Here is a 23720-nt window from a genome sequence, read left to right as displayed (position 1 = left end):
ACCTTGCCTTTTTTTTGGTTTGTTTTGTTTGTTTTTTGAGATAGGGTCTTACTCTGTTGCCCAGGCTGGAGTGCAGTGGTGCAGTCACGGCCCACTGCAGCCTTGATCTCCCAGGCTCAAGGGATCCTCTCATCTTTCTCAGCCTCCTGAGTTGCTGGGACTATAAGCATGCACCATCACCCCTGGCTAATTTTTGTATTGTTTGTAGAGATGGGGTTTCACCATGTTGCCCAGTCTGGTTTCAAACTCCTGGGCTCAAGCTACCCACCTGCTTTGGTCTGTCAAAGTGCTGGGATTACAGGCATGAGCCACCGCACCCAGCCTTTAGAATGAAGAACAGAAACATTAAATGAGAGATGGTCCATAAAGAGCCACTCAGGCTTTGGAGTAGTATAAATCCTGATGAGTATCATTAACTTCTTAATTTCTAGCTTCTATGTAAACTCGTAACACAATAAATTATTGGTATTATGTAGGCACCAGCCCCACAGGGTTGGTGGGTTTTTCTCTCCGTGTGCAGAGACAAGAGATCATAGAAATAAAGACACAAGACCAAGAGATAAAAGACAGCTGGGCCTGAGGGACCACTACCACCAAGACGCGGAGACCAGTAGTGGCCCCGAATGCCTGGCTGTGCTGTTATTTGTTGGATACAAAGCAAAAGGGGGCAGGGTAAAGAGTGTGAGTCATCTCCAATGATTGATAAGGTCATGTGAGTCACATGTCCACCAGACAGGGGTCCCTTCCCTGTTAGGTAGCCAAGGCGGAGAGAGAGAGGACAGCTTACATCATTATTTCTTCTATGCTCTTTTCAGAAAAGTCAGAGACTTTAATACTTTCACTAATTTTGCTACTGCTATCTAGAGGGTGGAGCCAGGTGGGCGGAGCCAGGTGTACGGAATGGAACATGAAAGTGAAACAGGAGCATGACTGCTGAAGCACCGCATCACAGGGAGACGGTTAGGCCTCCGGATAACTGCGGGCGGGCCTGATGGATGTCAAGGCCCTCCACAAGAGGTGGTAGAGCAGAGTCTTCTCTAAACTCCCCCGGGGAAAGGAAGACTCCCTTTCCCAGTCTGCTAAGTAGCGGGTGCTTTTCCTTGGCACTGACGCCACTGCTAGACCATGGTCTGCTTGGTAGTAGGCGTCTTCCCAGACACTGGTGTTACCGCTAGATCAAGGAGCTCTCTAGTGGCCCTGTCCGGGCATGACAGAGGCTCATATTCTTGTCTTCTGGTCACTTCTCATTGTGCCCCTTCAGCTCCTATCTCTGTATGGCCTGGTTTTTCCTAGGTTATAATTGTAGAGCAAGGATTATTATAATATTGGAATAAAGAGGAATTGCTACAAACTAATGATTAATGATATTCATATATAATCGTATCTATGATCTATATCTAGTATAACTATTCTTATTTTATCTATTTTCTTTATTATACTGGAACAGCTCGTGCCCTTGGTCTCTTGCTTTGGCACCTGGGTGACTTGCCGCCCACAGTATTATATACTTACTGTAATTCTTAATGAACAGTATTATGCAGTATATCATTAACATTCAATAATGTTTATATGAAGAATGGTTTTGTATTCTGGCTGCTTATATCTTTGCATATTTCTGTTGCTGGTAGTCTTTAGAATAATCTATGTAATAGTGAAATTATTGTCTTCTATAATTGACTATAATAAAGTTATAGTGCGAAGTGAGTATTCTATATAATTGAAAAGAATCTGTTATATGAACTTACTAAATGATTTTATCCTTACAGGTTTTCAATAAACTGCTAAGTCTGGCTAGTACTGCTTCATCTCAGAAGTTCCAGTCACATATGTGGAGTCAGATGTTGGTTTCCACATCTGGGTTTTTGAAATCCATTTCAAATGTCTCTGGCAAAGATATTCAGCCGTTAATAAAGCAGTGGGTGTATCCTTTTCAATAGCAGTTCAACAAAGTGGGGAAGGGAATAAGGTATATGTGCAAGGGGAAGATGGAAGGAGAGGTTTGAGGGGGACTAAAGGAAGTATGAACTGTTTATATTTCTAAACAGTGGTAGAAATAATGATGAACTGTGGATTGTTTCATCTGAGATTCCTACTAGACATTAAGGTCCACACACGTATGTTTATATTTGTAAAGTTTGGCATATTTTAAAGTATTTTCTAGTGAGTAAAGACTATGTGAGTAAAAAAACTGGTTTGATGGTAGGATAGGTAAGTAATCTGCCAGAGAGGCCTGTAGAATTACTTGTGAGGTGCAGTAGTTTGTTGACTTGTGGATGTAGTTAGGGGTTGGCACAGTTGGAGTGGTATCTTGGAATTTTGCAATTTTTGCATTTTTCACTTTATTATATTAATAACCTTGTATAGTGGTTCTGCTTCTTTCAAAACACAAATTTGTCAGTATTTCAGAAATTTTATTTAAATCTGGGAAAGCATTTTTCACAAGTACTTTGAATACTTTGCGACCTGATTTACAGCAGAGTATGCTCTCAAACTTTGAACTGGTGGGAATGCACTTGAAAATTACTAATACCAAGATGGATAATTTATTTTGTTTAGTACATATTCACTTTTGTATGTAAAATTTCCTTTACAATTCTTCAGAGATCAGAGTGGAGTGGTAAAATTTTATGGAAGTTTTGCATTTAATAGAAAACGAAATGTCTTGGAATTGGAAATAAAACAGGACTATACATCTCCTGGAACTCAGAAATATGTGGTAAGTGTTTTTCCAAAATGGCCTTTGTACTGCTATCTCCTCAGTTTCAATAGAAGAGGGACTTAGGGATGGGTTACTACTTAGAAATTAATGAGATTTTGTTTGCAGAGGATAATTTGTGAAAACATTGGCTTTGTCAAAGAAGGGAAGTAGAGGTACAGAGATATCAGGGGACTCAGAATCTTCCAGTTGCCCTCTTTGGCACCAATTGCCTATCTAGGTCTCCAGATACTCATTTTGTGTAATATCATTTTATATCTTGATTTATATTTCTCTGTACACATAAGCATACATATTGGTATTTTTTAAATCACATCTCTGAACAGTGTGTTGTTTTTTTAAAAAGGGACCACTTAAAGTGACAGTGCAGGAGTTAGATGGATCCTTCAATCATACGCTGCAAATTGAAGAAAACAGCCTTAAACACGATATACCCTGCCATTCCAAAAGTAGAAGGTAGGCATTACATAATAACTATAAATTGAAGGGTAAACTACAAATCTCACAGACTAAAATGCCAAAATAAAAATTCTGTTGTATACCTAATTTTTAAAAATTATACTTTAAGTTGTGGGATACATGTACAGAACGTGCAGGTTTGTTTCATAGGTATACATGTGCCATGGTGGTTTGCTGCACCCATCAACCCGTCATCTGCATTAGGTATATCTCCTAATGCTATTCCTCCCCTAGACCCCGACCGCCCAACAGGCCCTGGTGTGTGATGTTCCGCTGCCTGTGTCCTTGTGTTCTCATTGTTCAACTCCCACTTATGAGTGAGAACATGTGGTGTTTGGTTTTCTGTTCCTGTGTTAGTTTGCTGAGAATGATGGTTTCCAGCTTCATTCATGTCCCTGCAAAGGACATGAACTCATTCTTTTCTATGGCTGCATAGTATTCTATGGTATATATGTGCCACGTTTTCTTTATCCAGTTTATCATTGATGGGCATTTGGGTTGGTTCCCAGTCTTTGCTATTGTGAACAGTGCTGCGATAAACATATGTCCATGTGTCTTTATAGGAGAATGATTTATAATCCTTTGGGTAATACCCAGTAATGGGATTTCTGGGTCAAATGGTATTTCTGGTTCTAGATCCTTGAGGAATTGCCACACTGCCTTCCACAATAGTTGAACTAATTTACACTTCCACCAACAGTGTAAAAGCATTCCTATTTCTCCACATCCTCTCTAGCATCTGCTATTTCCTGACTTTTTAATGATGGCCATTCTAACTGGCGTGAGATGGTATCTCATTATGGTTTTGATTTGCGTTTCTCTAATGACCAGTGATGATGAGCTTTTTTTCATGTTTGTTGCCGCATAAATGTCTTCTTTTGAGAAGTGTCTGTTCATATCCTTAACCCACTTTTGATGGGGTTGGTTTTTTTCTTGTAAGTTTAAGTTCCTTGTAGATTCTGGATATTAGCCCTTTGTCGGATGGATAGATTGCAAAAATTTTCTCCCATTCTGTAGGTTGCCTGTTCACTCTAATGGTAGCTTCTTTACCTGTGCAGAAGCTCTTTAGTTTCATTAGATCCCATTTGTCAATTTTGACTTTTGTTGCCAATACTTTTGGTGTTTTAGTCATAAAGCCTTTGCCCATGCCTATGTCCTGAATGGTATTACCTAGGTTTTCTTCTGGGGTTTTTGTGGTTTTAGGTATACCTAATTTTTTTAGACAGAGTCTTGCTCTGCCGCCCAGGCTGGAGTGCAGTGGCGTGATCTCAGCTCATTGCAATCTCCGCCTCCTGGTTCAAGCAATTCTCCTGCATCAGCCTCCTGAGTAGCAGGGATTACAGGCACCTGCCACCACCCCCTGCTACTTTTTGTATTTTTAGTAGTGACGGGGTTTCATCATGTTAACCAAGCTGGTCTTGAACTCCTGACCTCAGATGATCCGCCCACCTCGGCCTCCCAAAGTGCTGGGATTACGGGCATGAGCCACCATGCCCAGCCTATGTATACCTACTTTTTTAGGTAGAGAACATGCTATCAGATATCTTTTTTTCCTCATTTTACTTCCAGTTAGTATTACCAAACATTCTTTGTTTGCTTGCCTTCTTGATGACATTTTTATCTTTAGAATTAAATAACAATTTTTTAACATTTAGCTTTAAGAATCCTCATTTTGTTGGAAGGTAGAGGCTGAGGGGTGAGAATGGAAGTTCGAGTTTTTGGTACTAGAAAAAAATTCAAGACAAATAGGTTCATTCTTACTAGTCTTGTTGGATCAATACCTACAGGAAATATTAGAAAAAATGGTGATTGAAGGGAAAGAGCTCAATATGTCATGAAAAGCCTCTGCATCTTGCTGTGTCTTTTTTGCTTTTTTCTCTATATTATCATGCCCCTTCAGAATCTTCTCGATGTATTTCAAAGGCAAATTCCCACTTTTCTTTAATATATTTTTCAGTTACCACTTATTTGGCACAACAATTAGTATGTACTCTGAATAGTGAGAGATGAGAACCTGTCTGTGCTTTGCTGGAGAAATACGAACTTTCAGGAACAGAAGTGTTATACTCATGACTGTGTTTAGTTCACTCAGATAGATGAGAGTGTCTGTTGACTTTGAAGTCCTTTAAAGAACTTGATTCTGAAATCTTACAGTCATTCTTACTCTGAGAAAATTCTTCCTTAAATCAGAGTGAGTTACTTATTTCTTTTTGTACTATCCGCCTTGGAAATTGGTAACATTTGATTGCTATTCTCAGGTTTTTTTCTCTGTAATAACAGAATGTCATTTGAGTATTCTCTGGTATGAGGAACACAGGAAAACTTTTCTCCGTGCCTGTTTTTATTTGCCCTTCCCCAGTTAACATAAAAACAGTTGCTTTTGTTTTTGCTTATCTTGAATCTTGTGCATATTAATTGGTTCTACATATGATCAGTACTCTTACGATACTTTATTAGTTAATTCATGTAGGACAGAACTTTGCATATATGCAGCAGACAACTCAGAATTATTCGTTTCCCATTTCAAGCCTGATCCTTTTTCTATTTAAGAGTTTTCTTTACTGATATATCCCCTTTTCTATACAAAATTGTAGCTACCAGTTCTTGGAATATATGTTTTAGGTTGACATTTTATTATATATTTATGCTTCTTGTTAACATTTGATCAGGAAAATAATTTGATATTTACTTGATTCCCACCAGCTTTTAAATAAACACTTTGTTCTATTTAAATTTTATTACATTTGATAGCCATTTTTCCTAAGGATAGCTTTCAATGTTGTGTGAAATCCTTTATTTGAACTTTAGCTGCTGTTAATCTCCATTCAGAATTAGAAATCTCACAGTTTTCTAACCTACTTTTTCTTAAACGTAGGAATAAAAAGAAAAAAATCCCACTGATGAATGGGGAGGAAGTTGACATGGATCTTTCTGCAATGGAGTAAGTTAGTTAACTTAAATATAAGGTTATAATTTTTCTGCATTCTCATTTGTCTACTTCATTATGCATATGTAAAAGCATGTAACTGTCCTCCAGATGAGTGCTTTAAAATTTTTTTTAATAGAAACCCTATGTTAAAACAGTTTATGTAAAATCATAACTAATCAAAGAGATAAAAGTAAGTCTGCAGAGCCTAGGTGAAATTAAGAGGAAATGCATTATGGTTGAGGGGTGGGCATAACTTTGACTAGGCAGCTTTCTTGTTCTCTCTTGGTGGCCTCTAGAGCAGTGCTCAAACTATAACGTGCATGTGAATCAGTTGGGGACCTTCCCAAAATGCAGTTTCTGATCCAGTACTACACTAGTGAGGCCTGATAGTTTGCATTACTCGTGAGCTCCCTGGTGATACTGATTCTTTGTCCTTAGAACAAAGGTCTGGGGTGCCTTAAGTCTCCCTATGCTTGCGAAACAATTTAAAAACCACTGTTCTAAACTTTATGTGGTAATATTTATTGATTGACAGTGTTTTATTTTTAAATATGATACAGCTCAGACTTTCTGATTTTGCCCATTCTGTACCTGTATATTTTTTATAAAACCTCTGTAGTTATTTACTAACTTGATTGCCAGATTATCACTACTGTTTATATACAGATTATGTTCATTTGCCCTTCAAGATCAGTGTTAATTTTTTTTTTTTTTTTTTTTTGAGGCAGAGTCTTGCTTGATTGCCCAGGCTGGAGTGCAGTGGCACCATCTTGGCTCACTGCATGCCTGGCTGCATGCCACCATGCCTGGCTAATTTTTGTATTGTTAGTAGATTTGGGGTTTTGCCATGTTGGCCAGGTTAGCCTTGAACTCCTGACCTCAAATGATCCACCAGCCTCGACCTCCCAAAGTGCTGGGATTACAGGCATGAGCCACTGCACCCAACTGAGATCAGTGTTAATTTGATTTTTTCATAGCAAGTACTTTGCCCGTAGTAAGCACGCAATATTTGCTGAATTTGAATATTACAGATGGTGTTTGTTTTTTTTTTTTTTTTTTTGAGACGGAGTCTTGCTGTGTCGCCCAGGCTGGAGTGCAGTGGCGCGATCTCGGCTCACTGCAAGCTACAGGTGGTGTTTTTTTCATGGAAGTGTTGACATAGACTAGATGTTTTAAACAGTGTTACTTTCAGAAATACATGCAAATAAATTTGTGATATGCCTCCAAATCAGATTTCAGAACTTGCTGTTTGAAAAAGGCAATCATGAGTCTAGTATTTTTAAAAGTTTTAAGTCAGCTGAACAAGAAATTCGTCTCATTCTTTTTTTCGCCTCATATAATTACAAATCAAAATCACCAAAATAATTTCAGATGGGAAGTAAGAGATTCAGTATCCTTTGTAAAAGACAATTAATATTTTCTTATTTTTGAATGTCCTTTTAACAAGATGGATATGGATCAGACATTGTGAGAAAGTTGATATATGTTAAACATTATGAGGAATTTGTCAGTGCAGTTTTAAAAAATGAATACAGTAAAACTCCAGGCAGTCTTGAATACTACATCTAAAAGGGAACCTGGTTAATAAATGCTTTGTATTTATTTTCTAAATATGTAGATTATAAGTTTAAAAATTAAATTAAAAATAAAATTATATTTTCTTTCAGTGCCGATTCCCCTTTGCTGTGGATAAGGATAGACCCAGACATGTCAGTATTGAGAAAGGTAGAATTTGAGCAAGCTGATTTTATGTGGCAGTATCAGCTCCGGTATGAGAGAGATGTTGTTGCACAGCAGGAATCCATTTTGGCTTTGGAAAAATTCCCTACTCCAGCATCTCGGCTTGCACTCACTGATATATTAGAACAAGAGCAGTGTTTCTACAGAGTAAGAATGTCAGCTTGCTTCTGTCTTGCAAAGGTGAGATTATATATAGCATAAAGGAAATAAAGATGACTATTGTATATATTCTTTATATCTCTGAAAATAAATTAAAATTCACCTAGTCTTTAAATTTACTTGGTAGCTGATTCGTTGAAAGCTTTTGCCAAATGCTTTTAAATTAATAGGACTATTTTGAAAGAAACATGTTTTGACCTGAAAACAGATATGCAGAATAATTTTATAATTGTCAAAATGAAAAGTTAGAGATTTTAAAAATCAAAGAGAATTTTCACCATTTTGTTGAATTGTCAACCACGTTTTTAAAGTGAAGAATATATTTGGTGAGCAATTTCTTGGTTTGAGTGATGTTTTACATTAAAGTACATGAAATCTCTGTGTGCGTGTGTGTGTGTGTGTGTGTGTGTGTGTGTGTGTGTATGTATTTTGTTTTTTTAAATAAAGACAAGATCTCACAATGTTGCCCAGAATGGTCGCAAACTCTTGGGCTTGAGTGATACTTCTGCCTCAGCCCCCGACACAGCTGGGATTACAGGCATGTGCTGCCATGTTCCACTGTATTCAATTGATTGATTAATCTTAATTATCCCACTGTAATAATTATTCACATTGATTTGAGTTTATAAATTGGCATTAGTGATAAGTAACTTAAAATGGTAGACTCTATAATATTCTAGAAAAGTTAATTAAGAAAACCAAATATGTTTCTTTAGATGCAAATTATCTGAAGGTAGAACAAATGGAAACCAGAAAAATGCAGACAAAATTTTGGCCAGGAATAATGTTTTCCAGGTATTTTTTAAAAACTTGATAGTAGGGCCGGGCGCGGTGGCTCAAGCCTGTAATCCTAGCACTTTGGGAGGCCGAGACGGGCGGATCACGAGGTCAGGAGTTCGAGACCATCCTGGCTAACACGGTGAAACCCCGTCTCTACTAAAAAATACAAAAAGCTAGCCGGGCGAGGTGGCGGGCACCTGTAGTCCCAGCTACTGGGGAGGCTGAGGCAGGAGAGTGGCGTAAACCCAGGAGGCGGAGCTTGCAGTGAGCTGAGATCCGGCCACTGCATTCCAGCCTGGGCGACAGGGCGAGACTCTGTCTCAAAAAAAAAAAAAAAAAAACTTGATAGTAGGTTCATTTTCCATTTAGTGATTCTTGCCTTCCTCACTGTTAAATCCATTTGTCCTATATTTCAACAAGTTTATAATGGTTTTGATTTCTTTTTAATGATAATAAGTGAGTAGTTTAATACCTATGTTCTCAGATATGTGAGAGAAAGCAGTGATTTTCTTTGATAAAACCATCTGCAGAGAATATAATTTCGTTGTTTCTATTAAGATCTTTGTGATCCCTGTATGCTAAAATCTTAGCAGGTCTATAAAATTGTAGAATATGTTGTTTAATCATAATTTCATTTTTTTGGGGCATGATTTTTATATACCCTAAAAATATCAATAGCAAGACATAGGGTAAAGCAAGATACGCTTTTGTAAAGCATGCTTGCAGGCTTAAATAGTAGCACTGCATTTGGCTTCTTGTTCAGTTAGGGTAGATTGAAAAACCTTATTTAAAATTCATGATGATGTTTCTGTCTGATGAGGTTAAAATATTACAATTATGTCTGTCTAAATGAATAAAGACAGACTATTCAAAATATGAGTCTTTTGCATACGTATTTTTCTAAAACGTAATACTGCCATTTAGAAATTAACTTGTAGAAAATAATTATAAGTACATGTAAGAATTATTTTGACCGAGTGCAGTGGCTCACGCCTGTAATTCTAACACTTTGGGAGTCCGAGGCAAGTGGATCACTTGAGGTCAATAGTTCAAAACCAGCCTGGCCAACATGGTGAAACCCCATCTCTACCAAAAATACAAAAATTAGCCAGGTGTGGTTGTGTGCACCTGTCGTCCCAGCTACTCAGGAGGCTGAGGAAGGAGAATCTCTGGAGCCCAGGAAAGCCCAGGACACAGCGGTTGCAGTGAGCTGTGATCGTACCACTGCACTTTAGCCTGAACGATAGAACAAGACTCCATCTCAAAAAAAAGGAAAAATAATTTTTTTTTTTTGGAGATGGAGTCTGTCACCCAGGGTGGAGTGTGATGGTGCCATCTTGACTCACTGCGACCTCCCCCTCCTGAATGAAGCAGTTCTCCCACATCAGCCTCCCAAAGTAGCTGGGATTACAGGCACCCGCCATCAAGCCCAGCTAATTGTTTTTGTATTTTTGTAGAGACGGGGTTTCACCATGTTGGCCAGGCTGGTTTTGAACTCCTGACCTCAGGTGATTCACCCTCTTCGGCCTCCCAAAGTGCTGGGATTACAGGTGTGAGCCACCATGCCCGGCTGGAAAAAGAATTTTTTTGCAGGGTGAGTTTGTATAGTTTCTTGGAAATGGTGATAAAATGCTAAATTGTTATAAATTTCTGAGAAGTGAAGTTGTTGAAAAACCAATGCAGTTATAGTATTGATAACTTTTAAGAAGCTGTTTTATTTAAAAGTATGTTTGCATTGGTAATGGAAATTACTTTGTTTTTTAATTATTTACAGATTGCAAATTCAATGGTGAGCACATGGACAGGACCACCAGCCATGAAGTCACTCTTTACTAGGATGTTTTGTTGTAAAAGTTGTCCAAACATTGTGAAAACAAATAACTTTATGAGCTTTCAAAGTTATTTTCTACAGAAGGTACAGTTTACTTTCTAATTTTCTCATGGTTTTTATATATCTCAGTTTAAGTTGGAGACTGTTCAAATAATAGGTGTATTTACTTTCTTTGCCTCTATTCTTTTTTTTTTTTTTTTTTTTTTTTTGAGATGGAGTCTCGCTCTGTGGCCCAGGCTGGAGTGCAGTGGCGTGATCTCAGCTCACTGCAAGCTCCGCCTCCCAGGTTCACGCCATTCTCCTGCCTCAGCCTCCTGAATAGCTGGGACTACAGGCGCCCGCCACCACACCCAGCTCATTTTTTGTGTTTTTAGTAGAGACTGGGTTTTACCATGTTAGCCAGGATGGACTCGATCTCCTGACCTCGCAATCTGCCTGCCTTGGCCTCCTGAAGTGCTGGAATTACAGTCATGAGCCACCGCACCCGGCCTCTTTTTTTACTTTTAAACTTTTTTCCAAACTGATTAAGTGATTATTGATTTTGTGATCTGTGTGCAAGTGACTCATTGGCCACATTAATATTAAAGAAATGTTAAATAAATTAAGAAATTAAATTAAAGAAATATTAAAATTAAAATTAAAATTAAAGAAATATTAAAGAAATTAAACAGAAATGTTTAATTTGCCTTTTTGATTGGTTACCTGAGGGATGGAGAAGTGAGTAGGCCCTTCTGTTGGCAGTCCTAGAATGTGGACAGCACATCTGAGTCAGAGACAGCACAGCATGGAGTTCTAGTGTTAGTCCCAGTCCACTACTCACCAGCAGTTTGCACGTGTACAAGTTTCTTAACCTTCTACACCTCAGTTTAAAATTTATCTTTTTTAGAATTAAGATCAAGTATGTAAAGTGTTTTATACTACACTTATATTAAGTTTTCTATAAGTGGAATTTTTAGAAAGTGGTGGCGTGCTGTGGTCTAGTTAGAATCATTGTTTTAGGAAAGGATATGGGAATGACAGGATGGTCAGCATTTGGGCTATTTGGATATCACACATAGAGTTTTTTTAGTAATTTCATAATAATGAAGGCAGAGATCAGGTTAACTAGATTGAACTAGAAAGGAGGAGTGAAGTTGAAGTGGAGAGAACTAATGAAGCCTGTTCTTTCATGATTTCAGTCAAAGATGTAAGAAAGGATACTATGCTGAGGATGAAGCAAGGTTGAGAAAAGGACTTTTTGAGTTTGTTTTGTACAGAGGAAGAACAAACTTGATGCATGTGTGACACAGGGAAAAGAGCCAGTGGAGAGGGAGAGATGAAATAGTCAAGTGGAGAAAGTAAATAGAGAAGGTTGAGCAAGTTCTGGAAGTGTTAGAGGGTGGGGCGCAGTAGGGAAGTAAATTTTAGAAAAGATAAGAACATTCCTTTTTTTGAGGCAGGTGGAATGTAGATTAAAAACAAGTGAAAAGATAGATGTTGAGGGAAATGTTAGGCAAGTTGAAATGTATTTATGATGGAAAAGAAGTAGATTGCACAGCAGCATTGGGGTGCCTTTTGAGAGTGGAAGCCAGGATGTATTTATAGTAAATCTAATCAGCAGGACAGATCCAGGGTGATCCAGGTTTTGGGAAAGGTAATAATGGTGTGATCAAAGAAGTCTGTGGCATCCTGTTATTTTATTTTTAAGAACTGCTCTGTATTACCATTTCACGAATTTATGGTATGGAAGCAAGTTGATTTCTGTGTCCACCTTATATTTGTCTCATGATGCCACTGTGCCTTCATGTAGCTTAGGTCAATGTTTCAATCTGGAGTTATGAACCGTTAGTGAAGGGATCATGAAATCAGTGCAGTTTTTTTTTGTTTGTTTGTTTGTTTTAAATAAAACAGAATAGGTAGTATTCAGTATAAGCCATTTGTGGTTTACTTTTAAATTTGTATATAGTGCATTTAAAGTGTGTGTGTGTGTGTGTGTTAGGTTGTGTTATAAAATGTAGTTTTTCCTATTAGCTACTGTCAGAAAAATTGGAAAGTCAATGCTTTTATTCCAATTCGCCTTTCTGATAATACTTCTAGTGGACAGGAGAGAGAGAGCGATTGGTACCTAAATGAAACTTGAGTCTCAAAGGGCAGAAAGGGCATAAGACAGGTGTTTCTATGGAAAAGAGCCTCTCCCTCAGTTGTTCCTATGGTACTAACACTGACTATTGTTGCTTTTGTTATCTCTGCTTCTTCAAGCAATAAAATAAGCCATTCTCCTTTCTGACCTCCATTTTAGAGGAATAATTATTTTGAGTAAGAAGGGTTAGTCCATATCTCCCTATGTGCTAAAGACTAAGATGTCTAGTCATCTGTAGTCCTGCCTAGAATTTAATTAGGTTTGTTTTACTGACAGAGTTAACCAATGTGTGTAAGTCATGTTTCTACTTTCTTAAAAATGTTGCCTGTGAAGATTTGGAAAGAGAAAAATTAGGCTGCATTTCAGATGATTTATCATTTTTTCCCTAGGTTGAGGATTGGGTGTTCCTGAGGATTAGGTGTTGGGAGAATCAGTTTGTTCTAAGACTGAGTGGCTCCACCTACTTATGTCGTTTAATCCTGAAAATGGTTGTGAGGAAATGAGGCTCCTACTCAATAGGCAACTAGCTAAAGACACCTAGCACAGAAGGTAGTAGAGTTTAGTTATTGAATAATGGTCCATCTAATGCTGAAATCTGTACCTTTTCCATTGTATTACACAGAAGTAATTCTAAAATCTATGCCTTTTCCACTGTATCACATATAAGCGAATTTATATAATTTACATCACATGTATTTCCTCCGGTAAATGAGGACCAAGGCACATAGCCTACAGAGTGATGTGCAGTCATGCAACTCTTCCCTTAGTTTCCTGCCCAGCTCTTCTCTTATGTTAGAATGCTTTGAGATATGTTGTCAGTGGGAGGGGTTGGGATGTGGAGGTATTAGGCTCCGTCCAGATATCTGTGTCAGCCCAAGAGTAACTCTTTTCTACTTAGAGTTCAATGAAATGTAGTAACAAAAAGTTAGGTTATGTGCTTTTAAAAGCTCTTTTTTTTTCTTTTGTAGACTATGCCAGTTGCAATGGCTTTATTAAGAGATGTTCATAATCTTTGTCCTAAAGAAGTCTTAACGTTTATTTTAGACTTAATCAAGTACAATGACAACAGGAAAAATAAGGTGAGGTACTTTTATTTTCTTATCTTCTACAACAGTTTTCTTAGAAAGGCAGAGTAATTTTCTTAATATTACAAAACTACCCAATGGTATTTGTTTCTGAATAAATAGTCTATAAAAATCATCGTTGAGTCCATAGTACTTGAAATTTCTAGAGACAGAGGCATGTAAACACGATTTATTAGAATAACCAGTGGATAAAAAACAAGATTAGTTTTTAAATGTTCTTCAAACCTCTTGTAGTGTGGAGAGGAGTAGTGCATCAAATTTGGGATAGCCAGCTAAAACTTGGTAAAACCTGACAATACAATTTTATTTATATACATTTATTTTTTTGTTCACCTAGTGATACCTAAAAGAGTTCTCGATTGGGATTAACTTGTTCCTTGATTCATTTGACCTTTTTCTTTTTTCTTTTCTTTACCATTATGTCTTTATTCATTTATTTAGCAAATAGCAATTGGGTGTCATGCTTCAAAAATTATTTCATCCTACTTTTTAACAGTCCAACAATCAACAAATGTTTTTAAGAATATATGCTATGCTAGAGAGTGTCCCATGTTACCTGGAATGGAAAGATGGTTGATGTCTTAATGAACTTTATTTATTCATTAAACAACTGCTCTATATTAGTCTGATTTTATACCATCAAGGACACAACCTGGTAGGGAAATCAGACAAGTAAACAGTTGGCAGTCATATGTGATAATTGATCCAATGGAAGTATATATGATTCCCTAGGGGAATGCAAGGTGTAGTCCTCTCTCAATATCCATGGGGGATTGGTTCCAGGACCCCCTTTTTGGATACCAAAATCTACAAATGTTGAAGTCCTTTATATAAATATTTGCATATAACCTATTCACATTCTTTCATATACTTTTAAATCATCTCTAGATTACTTGTAATACCTAATACAATGTAAATGCCATATATATCATTGTTAATACTGTACTGTTTAGAAAAGAATGGCAAGGAAAAAAGTCCATATGTGTTCAGTGCAGGCACAGCCTTCCTTTTTCTTCCCCCAAATATTTTTGATCTGAGGTTGGTGGAATTCACAGATGCAGAATCCATGGATATGGAAGCCACATATACAGAGAGAGGGTCAGATATAGTGTCTACTTCGAAGGATGTAGAGAGAGACTCAGGGAAGTTTAGTATAGAAGTAGTGACCCTCAAACTGAGTCATAAAGATGAATAGGATTTTCCCAGAGTTTGAGTAGGACCAGTCTAGGAAGATTGTTCTAGCAGAAGGAACAGCACATACGAAGACACAAGTAAGTGTTAGGATAAGTCAAATTGATGAAACTTTTAATAAAACATTACAACAGTAAAAAAAAAAAAAAAAGTCACAGGCATGTTTATTAAAAGATGACTATTTTAATGAAAATCAGGAAAAAAATATTGCCTCTTTAACATTCAAATAATTTTAAGCTTAAAGACTCCTTTAAAAATTAACATTTTAAAAGAATATATTAACTCATTTTTTCTTGCCACTGTTTAATACTGTTGACTTCATCTCTGATAGGGTTTATGGTCATTGGTCTCTCCCAGAATAAAGCATATTAGGGACATAGGAGTCCAAGGTTATCTTTTAGTTGCCTTTGTCATGATAGTCCAACCTTTTTTAATGAGTAGTAAGCTCATCTATGCATACTAATTTTAGGAAGCATGTGCTTTTTATTCTTTCATTATTGTTTTGCTCAAATGGCCCAGATTTTCATGTAATTTAATACTAAATTAGAATAATAAAACTAATAACTAGTAACTAAAACTAGTAACATTAAATTAACATAAGTTATCTAGTGTTTTATTTCACTCAATACATAGGTGGCTAAGTAGTTCCCAGGGAAATTTTATCTGATGGATGGTATAACAGGCTGTTTCCCATTATTTCACTTAAAAGTTAATTTCATGATTATGTTAAAGTTTTTTCAGCAATCAACCTTTATTTTTTATTTATTTATTATTATTTTTTGAGATAGAGTCTCGCTCTGTCACCCAGACTGGAGTACACTGGCGTGATCTCGGCACACTGCAACCTCCACCTCCCAGGTTCAAGCGATTCTCCTGCCTCAGCCTCCCAGGTAGCTGGGACTATAGGCATGTACCCCCATACCTAGCTAATTGTTGTACTTTTAGTGGAGACGAGGTTTCACCATGTTGGCCAGGCTGGCCTCGAACTCCTGACCTCAAGTGATCTGCCTGCCTCGGCCTCCCAAAGTGCTGGGATTACAGGTGTGAGCCACCATGACCAGCTGCAGTCAACCTTTAAATTGTGTTGGCCTGCTTGTAGGAAGCCCTCAGATGTACCTAAAACACATAATTACTATTTTTTTTTTAATTACTCTCTGATGCTTGATTTGGGGATTTGATTTCCAATTTTTTTTTTTTTCTCGAGGCAGGGTCTGGCTTTGTTACCAGGCTGGAGTACAGTGGTGCAATCCTGGCTCACTGCACCCTCTGCCTCCTGGGTTCAAGTGATTCTCCTGCCTTAGCCTCCTGAGTAGCTGAGATTACAGGCACGTGCCACCACAACTGGCTAATTTTTGTATTTTTTTAGTAGAGACAGGGTTTCACCATGTTGGCCAGGGTGGTCTCGATCTCTTAACCTTGTGATCCACCCTCCTTGGCCTCCCAAAGTGCTGGGATTACAGGTGTGAGCCACCACGCTTGGCCTCCAATTTTTTAAATATTTAATAAAGTTCTTTTTTTGTCCTGTCAGGCTTTGTTAGAGGTTTTTTGTTTGTTTTTACCATGTATGTTGCATTAAAATAGGTCCGAGGATCCTACTAGGAGTAAATTGAAATTTTTTAATGAGCCGTTTTATTCGTATGATGCTGGAGTGTCTTTCTAATAGCACCAGGTTCAAATCTCATGGAACACTACAACTACAAGAAGCCAAATGCGTAATTTAGTTCAGCTATTTGCTTTGTAACAGGACTAAGAGCATATAAGGGGAAGTAATTATCTCTGCTGCTTTTAAAGAAGTCCAAGATTGGGATTTTAGGACCAGTTTTACTAATCAAGTCAGTATGTGGTTTTGTAAAGAAATTTTCTCCATGTAAATCAGGGATGTCCAATCTTTTGGCTTCCCTGGTCCACATTGGAAGAAGACTTACGTTGGGCCACACATAAAATACACTAACACTAACGATAGCTGATGAGCTAAAAAAAAAAAAATTGCAAAAAAACACACAATATTTTAAGAAAGTTTATGAATTTGTGTTGGGCCACATTCAAAGCTGTTCTGGGCTGTCTTGAACAAGCTTGGTGTAGATAGTCTATATGTGTAGATAGTCTACATGTCATAGTAAATATATAAAATACTGGTTAATAGTAGATGCCTTTTAGTTATCTTTCTCTAAGTGAGACACTTAAAGTTCATTTATTTAATAGACATTATTACTAGGTTTTGATGATACTGAGATGAATAACTTATGATCTTTCCAGGTACTTAATCTATAATGAAAGAAATACACAAAAGATCAATTTTTTTTTTTCGCGACTGAGTCTCGCTCTGTGGCCCAGACTGTAGTGCAGTGGCGCAATCTTGGGTCACTGCAAGCTCCTCCTGCCAGGTTCACGCCATTCTCCTGCCTCAGTCTCCCGAGTAGCTGGGACTACAGGCGCCCGCCACCAGGCCTGGCTAATATTTTGTATTTTTAGTAGAGACGGGGTTTCACCGTGTTAGCCAGGATGGTCTCAATCTCCTGACCTCATGATCTACCTGCCTCGGCCTCTCAAAGTGCTGGGATTACAAGCGTGAGCCACCGCGCCTGACCAAGAACAGTATTTTTAGTAAGATAAGTATTATGACATTAGGTTAACTAACCTGCTGAGGAAGTGCTTGGAAGGATTAACCCAAATTAAGGATGGGGAAGCCAGAAAAGGCTTCCTGGGAAAGGTTGAATCTAGAGAGAGCTGTAAGTTGATGAGGTGAAAGGACAGGAGAGGAGGAATACAGGGTCAATTATAGAATCTTAAAAGTATAGAGAGGGAGCTTTTTGAATTTGAGAGGTTTCAAGAAGATCATTATTTTAGAAGTTATTTTTATAACTTTTGGCATATTTCTTGAAAATGGATCCATCTTCCTCATATTTTTACTTACTTTGTAAGATGTGAATATCTTAACTCCTACTATAAATCCAGTTTCTATTATTGTATAAATTATATAAGTACAAAGAGGATATAGATATAAATTTAAAAGTATATCAACTTTTAACTTGGAACTTATCAGCAAACTGAGCTCTTCAGACTTCTTTGTATTTTTTTTTTACATAATAGAAATGGTAGTGTATTATAAGAATAGCTTTAGCACAGTGCTATTTGGAAAAGAATAATCTACTTATTAGATAATTGTGCTATTTAATTTTGTAGCCAAATTGTGCTATTATTTCTTCTCCCATCTTTTTAAAAAAGGAAATTTTTAAAGAAAGGTAACCATAGGGTTTTTTGGTGTTTTGTTTGTTTGCTGTTTGTTTTTGAGAAAGTCCAAGCTTGCTTTTTCAATAATGATGTTGATTCTGATGTCCACTTATTGAGTGCTTAATACGTTCTTAGTACCATAAGTGCTTTTCCTATATTTTCTTATTTTAAGTAATATTATTATTTGAGATGGAGTCTCTCTCTTGTCACCCAGCCTGGAGTGCAGTGGCATGATCTCGGCTCACTGCAACCTCCACCTCCTGGGTTCAAGTGATTCTCCTGCCTCAGCCTCCTGAGTAAGTGGGATTATAGGCTTCTGCCACCACACCCAGCTAATTTTTATTTTTAGTAGAGATGGGGTTTCACTATGTTGGCCTGGCTGGTCTCGAACTCCTGACCTCAGGTGATCACCCACCTTGGCCTCCCAAAGTTACGGGATTACAAGCGTGAGCCACCAGGCCCAGCCTTATTTTAATTAATATTATTATTTTATATTATGTGTCTTTTAAAATTTTATTTTGTTTTAGATTGAAGAGTTGGGTACGTCTGCAGTTTGTTACATAGATATATTACCTAATGTTTGGGTTTGGACTTCTAGCGTACCCATTACCCAAATAGTAACCATTGTACCCAATAGGTAATTTTTCAACCCTCACTTCCCTCCTAGCCTCCCCTCTTTTGGAATTCCCAGTTCCTATTATTTCCTTCTTTATGTCCATGTGTACCCATTGTTTAGTTCCCACTTATAAGTGAGAGGATATGCTATTTGATCGTCTGTTTCTGAGTTATTTCACTTACGATAATGACTTCCAACTGCAGTCATGTTGCTGCACAATACTATTTTGTTGTTTTTGTGACTGCATAGTACTCCATTCGGTATATATGCTACATTTTCTTCCAAATTAGGTTGTTAATTTGAGATCTATCTTTTTGATGTAGGCATGTAACGTAATCAACTTTACTCTTAGCATTGCTTTTGCTGTATCCAAGAGGCTTTGGTATGTTGTATCTCTATTTCATTCAATTTTTTTTTTATTTGTCTTGATTTTATAGCTTACCCAAAGGTCATTTGGGATCAAGTTGTTCCGTTTCCATTTGCTCATGTAGTTTTGAGAGTTCCTCTTGATATTGATTTGTAATTTTATTCCACTGTGGTCTGAGAAGATACTTGATATGATTTTGGTTTTTTTGAATTTATTGAGATTTGCATTTTGGCCAAGCATATAGTCAATCTGGGGGAATGTTCCAGTTCAGATGAGAAAAACGTATATTCTGCAGTTGTGGGTAAAATTATCTGTAAATGTCTGTTAGGTCCATTTGGTCTAGATTCTAGTTTAAGTCCAGAGTTTCTTTGTTGACTTTCTGCCTCAATGACCTGTCTAGTGTTTTCAGTGGGGTGTTGAAGTCCTCCACTATTATTGCATTGCTGTCAATCTTTTCTTAGGTGTAGGTGTTGTTTTATGAATCTGGGTGCTGCAGTGCTGGGTGTGTATATAATTAAATCTTGGTTTTGTTTTAAACTTTGTCAGTATGTAATGCCTTTCATTTTGTTTCTTTCTTTCTTTACTGTTGTCAGTTTAAAGTCTGTTTTATCTGATATAAAAATGGCTACTCCTGGCTGGGCACAGTGGCTTATCCTGTAATCCCAGTGCTTTCGGAGGTCGAGGAGGGCAGATCTCTTGAAGTCAAGAGAAGATCAGCCTGGCCAACATGGTGAAACTTCATCTCTACTTAAAAATATAAAAATTAGCCATGTGTAGTGGCGCATGCTTGTAATCCCAGCTACTCAGGAGGCTGAGGCAGGAGAATCACTTGAACCCAGGACAGGGAGGTTGCAGTGAGCTGAGGTTGCACCACAGCACTCCATCCTGGGCGACAGAGCGAGAACCTGTCTCAAAAAAAAAAAAAAAAAAAAAAGAGTGGCTACTCCTGCTCGCTTTTATTTTTCATTTGCGTAGTATATCTTTTTCCATCCCTTTATTTTGAGTCTGTAGGTGTCTTTTGTCATTAAGGGGGTCTCTTCTAGGCAATAGATAGTAGTGTCTTTTTTTTTATCCAACATGCCATTGTGTATCTTTTTTTTTTTTTTTAAGAGACAGAGTCTCGCTCTGTCGCCCAGGCTGGAGCGCAGTGGCATGATCTCAGCTCACTGCAACTTCCACCTCCCAGGTTCAAGCATTTCTCCTGCCTCAGCCTCCTGAGTAGCAGGGACTACAGGCGCATGTTGCCACACCCAGCTAATTTTTTGTATTTTAGTAGAGACAGGGTTTCACCATGTTGCCCAGGCTGGTCCGGAACTCCTGAGCTCAGGCAGTCAGCCCTCAGTCTCCCAAAGTGGTGGGATTACAGGCGTAAGCCACTGTACCCGGCCACACTATATCTTTTAAGTGGAACATTTATGCCATTTATGTTCAAGGTTAATACTGAAAAGTGAGGTTTTCTTCCTGTCATACTGTTGTAGGTAGTTGCCTTGGAGCCTTAATTGTGTAATTATAGGATCTGTGAGCTTTCTGCTTGCATGTACTTTTATGTTGGTGAGCGTCAGTCATCCTTTCATTTCTATGTTTAGAACTCCTTTGAGCATTTATTATAGGTCTGGTCTAGTGGTGATGAATTCCCCTTGATTTGCTTGACTGGGAAAGACTTTATTTTTCCTTCATTTATGAAGCTTGGTTTGGCAGGATATCAAATTCTTGGCTGGCATCTTTTTTCTTTAAAGAAGTGAAAAATAGACCCCCAATCTCTTCCAGTTTATAAGGTTTCTGCTGAGAAGTCTGATGGGATTTCCTTTATAGGTGATTTGACACTTCTCTCTAGCTGCTTTTAAGATTTGTTCTTTTAAGTTGACCTTGGGTGGTCTGGCCCCTATATGCTCTTGTGAGATTTGTCTTATTTCATTATCTCCCAGTTGTTATCTGGATGTCTTGTCTGGATATCTATCACTGTAGTGAGATTGGGGAAATTTTCCTGAATTAGTTCCTCAAATATGCTTTCTAAACTTACTACTTTTTTTTTCTGCCCCAGGAATGCCTATAAGTTATAGGTTTGGTCACTTTATGTATTCCATATTTCTTGAAGACTTTGTTCATTTAAAAAAAAAATTGGGGGCTGGGTGCAGTGGCTCATGCTTGTAGTCCCAGCACTTGGGGAGGCCGAGATGGGCGGATCACTAGGTCAGGAGACAGAGACCATCCTGGCTTACACGGTGATACCCTGTCTCTACTAAAAGTACAAAAAATTAGCTAGGCATGGTGGCACGTGCCTGTAGTCCCAGCTACTTGTGGGGCTGAGGCAGGAGAATCGCTTGAACCCAGGAGGTGGAGTTTGCAGGGAGCCGAGATCGCACCATTGCAGTCCAGCTTGGGGACAAGAGCGAGACTCCGTCTCAAAAAATAAAAATAAAAAATAAAAAAGTTTTAACTGGGTTAATTCAAAAGACCAGTCTTCAAACTCTGAAATTCTTTCTTCTGCTCGGTCTAGTATGTTGTTAAAGCTTTCACCTGTGTTTTGAAATTCTTTAAGTGAATTTTTCATTTCCAGAAGTTCTGTTTATTGCTTTTTAAAAAATACATCTATCTGGTCTTTCATCTCCTGAATTGTTTTTCTAGTTTCTTTGTGTTGGTTTTCCACTTTCTCTTGTGTCTCATTGGGTTTCCTTGCAATCCATGTTTTGAATTCTTTATCCATCATTTCAAAGTTTTCATTTAGGTTAGGATCCACTGATAAGTGAGCTAGTGTGTCACAATATTGTTTCTTCATGATGCTGGAGTTGTGCTCATTCCTTCTCATCTGTAGCTGTTGTCACTTCTGATTTTTGAATTTACTTTCGTTTGGATGGGACTCCCTCTCCCCTCCCACCTTGAGGGTGCGACTGTAGAGTATATTGGGTAGGGTGTTTTTTTTGGCTGGGTTTCTATTGTATTGGGTTATGCAGTTCAGCCTACAAGCCAGTAGGTGGTGCTTACAGGTAAGAGCCAGCTGTGGTAAAAGCAGATGGGTGTGTACTTGATCTTTGTTTACTGTGTGGTACTCTTTTTTTTGTTTTAGCCCTGATGGGGGTGGCTGGTGAAGCTCCTAGTGAATGCACTGAAGTCTCTGCAGGAGGGCTGCACTAGCTCCAAGTCTCAGGCAGGAACGTGATCTCTTTCCCTGTCACACTCTTGTTCTGGGGCTCATACTCTCCATGCAGATACACACTGTCATCTGTCTCCAGGCCATAGTGTGAGTGAGAATCGCAGAAGACACCTCTCCCCCGCTCTCCGCTGGAGTGGTTTCATGCTGGAACTCCTCACTTAGCCCAGTACAGACAGCTTTGTGGCTCTCGCCTGTTCTCCAGTGTGGTAATGCTGCTGCTTTGAGCAGAGAGGGGAAAGGGCTCCATCTTTTGGCACAAGCAGGTGGGTGTCAGCTGTGGTGTTGTCAGCTGACTGGGTCAGCTTAAGTCCAGACTCGATGGACCTAATAGACATTTACAGATTATTCTGTCCAACAACTGCAGAATATGTATTTCTCCTCTGCACATAGAACATTCCCCCAAATTGACCATATGCTTGGCCAGAAAGCAAATCTCAGTACATTCAAAAAAATCAAAATCATATCAAGTATCTTCTCAGACCACAGTGGAATAAAATTAGAAATCAATACCAAGAGGAAAAAATAAGGAGTTTTTCAATAGGTAGAGGAAGGAGAAAGGTGCCCTGGGGTTAAGAACATATTAACAAAAGTACAAGAGGCATGAAAATGCAGTGTGTTAAAGAAAGAGAAAAGTTAGTGATGCACCTTCATGGTAAAGGGGTACAAAGCTGGAGGTAGTGGACTGGACAAGGCAAACCTCCAAGCCCAGAGCCTGTAAATGGCCTGCTTGATGGTGTATGGGAATCCTCAGGCAGTAACAACTGAGTTGGTGACAGAATACACAGGTGGTGGGAACCCCAGGGTTGATCACAGGCCTGTCAGCATAGGCTCTCAGAAGGGCTCTGGCTGGCAGCTGAAACAGTTGGGTGGGAGCAGGGTGGCCACGCTGCTGTTCTTTTGCTGAGGAAGGCAGACTCCCTCAGCTGGAGCAATGGAGGCTGGCTGCTGTGGGATGCGTGACCTGCTTGCACTTCCCTTTTACAGGAGTGGTGGTGTATTTTGCTGTTGGGGACATGCAAACATGCTCAGCCTCCCCCTCTCTCCCTGGCCTTGGGGTGGCAGTGTGGCATCTGTGGTGGCCTATGGTGGTGACAACTGCTGTGGCAGGAGCCAAAGGGCAGGTCCCTGGCTTCTTGGGGCTTGGCTCTCACAACACTGGACCACAGCCAAAATATACATGCAGCGGCAGGGCGGCTGTGCTGTGGACCCAGCGCTGAAGAAGTGGGAACCTGTTTAGCAAAGAGTAGCTGAAGCAGACTTCCTGCCTGCTCCTCTCTACTGTGCTGCCGTATCTGTCTTTGGGTTGTGTGAAAATACCGGGCCTGCCTCCTCCTTCCCTGGTGGGG

At 38.7% G+C, this 23720-nt stretch overlaps 1 protein-coding gene across 10 annotated transcripts in view; it reads left to right on the top strand.

Annotated features, from left to right (window-relative positions):
* The window catches only part of TAF2 (TATA-box binding protein associated factor 2), a 107160-nt gene that overhangs the window by 43947 nt on the left and 39493 nt on the right, over positions 1–23720 (top strand). For 8 of the 10 annotated variants that reach the window (XM_065519561.1, XM_065519559.1, XM_073999353.1 and 5 more), the window contains 7 exons: positions 1767–1921; positions 2602–2716; positions 3063–3172; positions 6051–6116; positions 7772–8024; positions 10558–10698; positions 13702–13812. In XM_065519561.1, the coding sequence (XP_065375633.1) occupies positions 1767–1921; positions 2602–2716; positions 3063–3172; positions 6051–6116; positions 7772–8024; positions 10558–10698; positions 13702–13812 (951 nt within the window). The remainder of the gene's footprint in view (positions 1–1766; positions 1922–2601; positions 2717–3062; positions 3173–6050; positions 6117–7771; positions 8025–10557; positions 10699–13701; positions 13813–23720) is intronic. The other 2 variants (XM_073999352.1, XM_065519560.1) reach the window with 1 other exon arrangement.

The sequence above is a fragment of the Macaca fascicularis genome, chromosome 8, assembly GCF_037993035.2.
Source record: "Macaca fascicularis isolate 582-1 chromosome 8, T2T-MFA8v1.1".
Classification (NCBI taxonomy): domain Eukaryota; kingdom Metazoa; phylum Chordata; class Mammalia; order Primates; family Cercopithecidae; genus Macaca; species Macaca fascicularis.
This window is presented reverse-complemented; position numbering and strand designations above follow the sequence as displayed.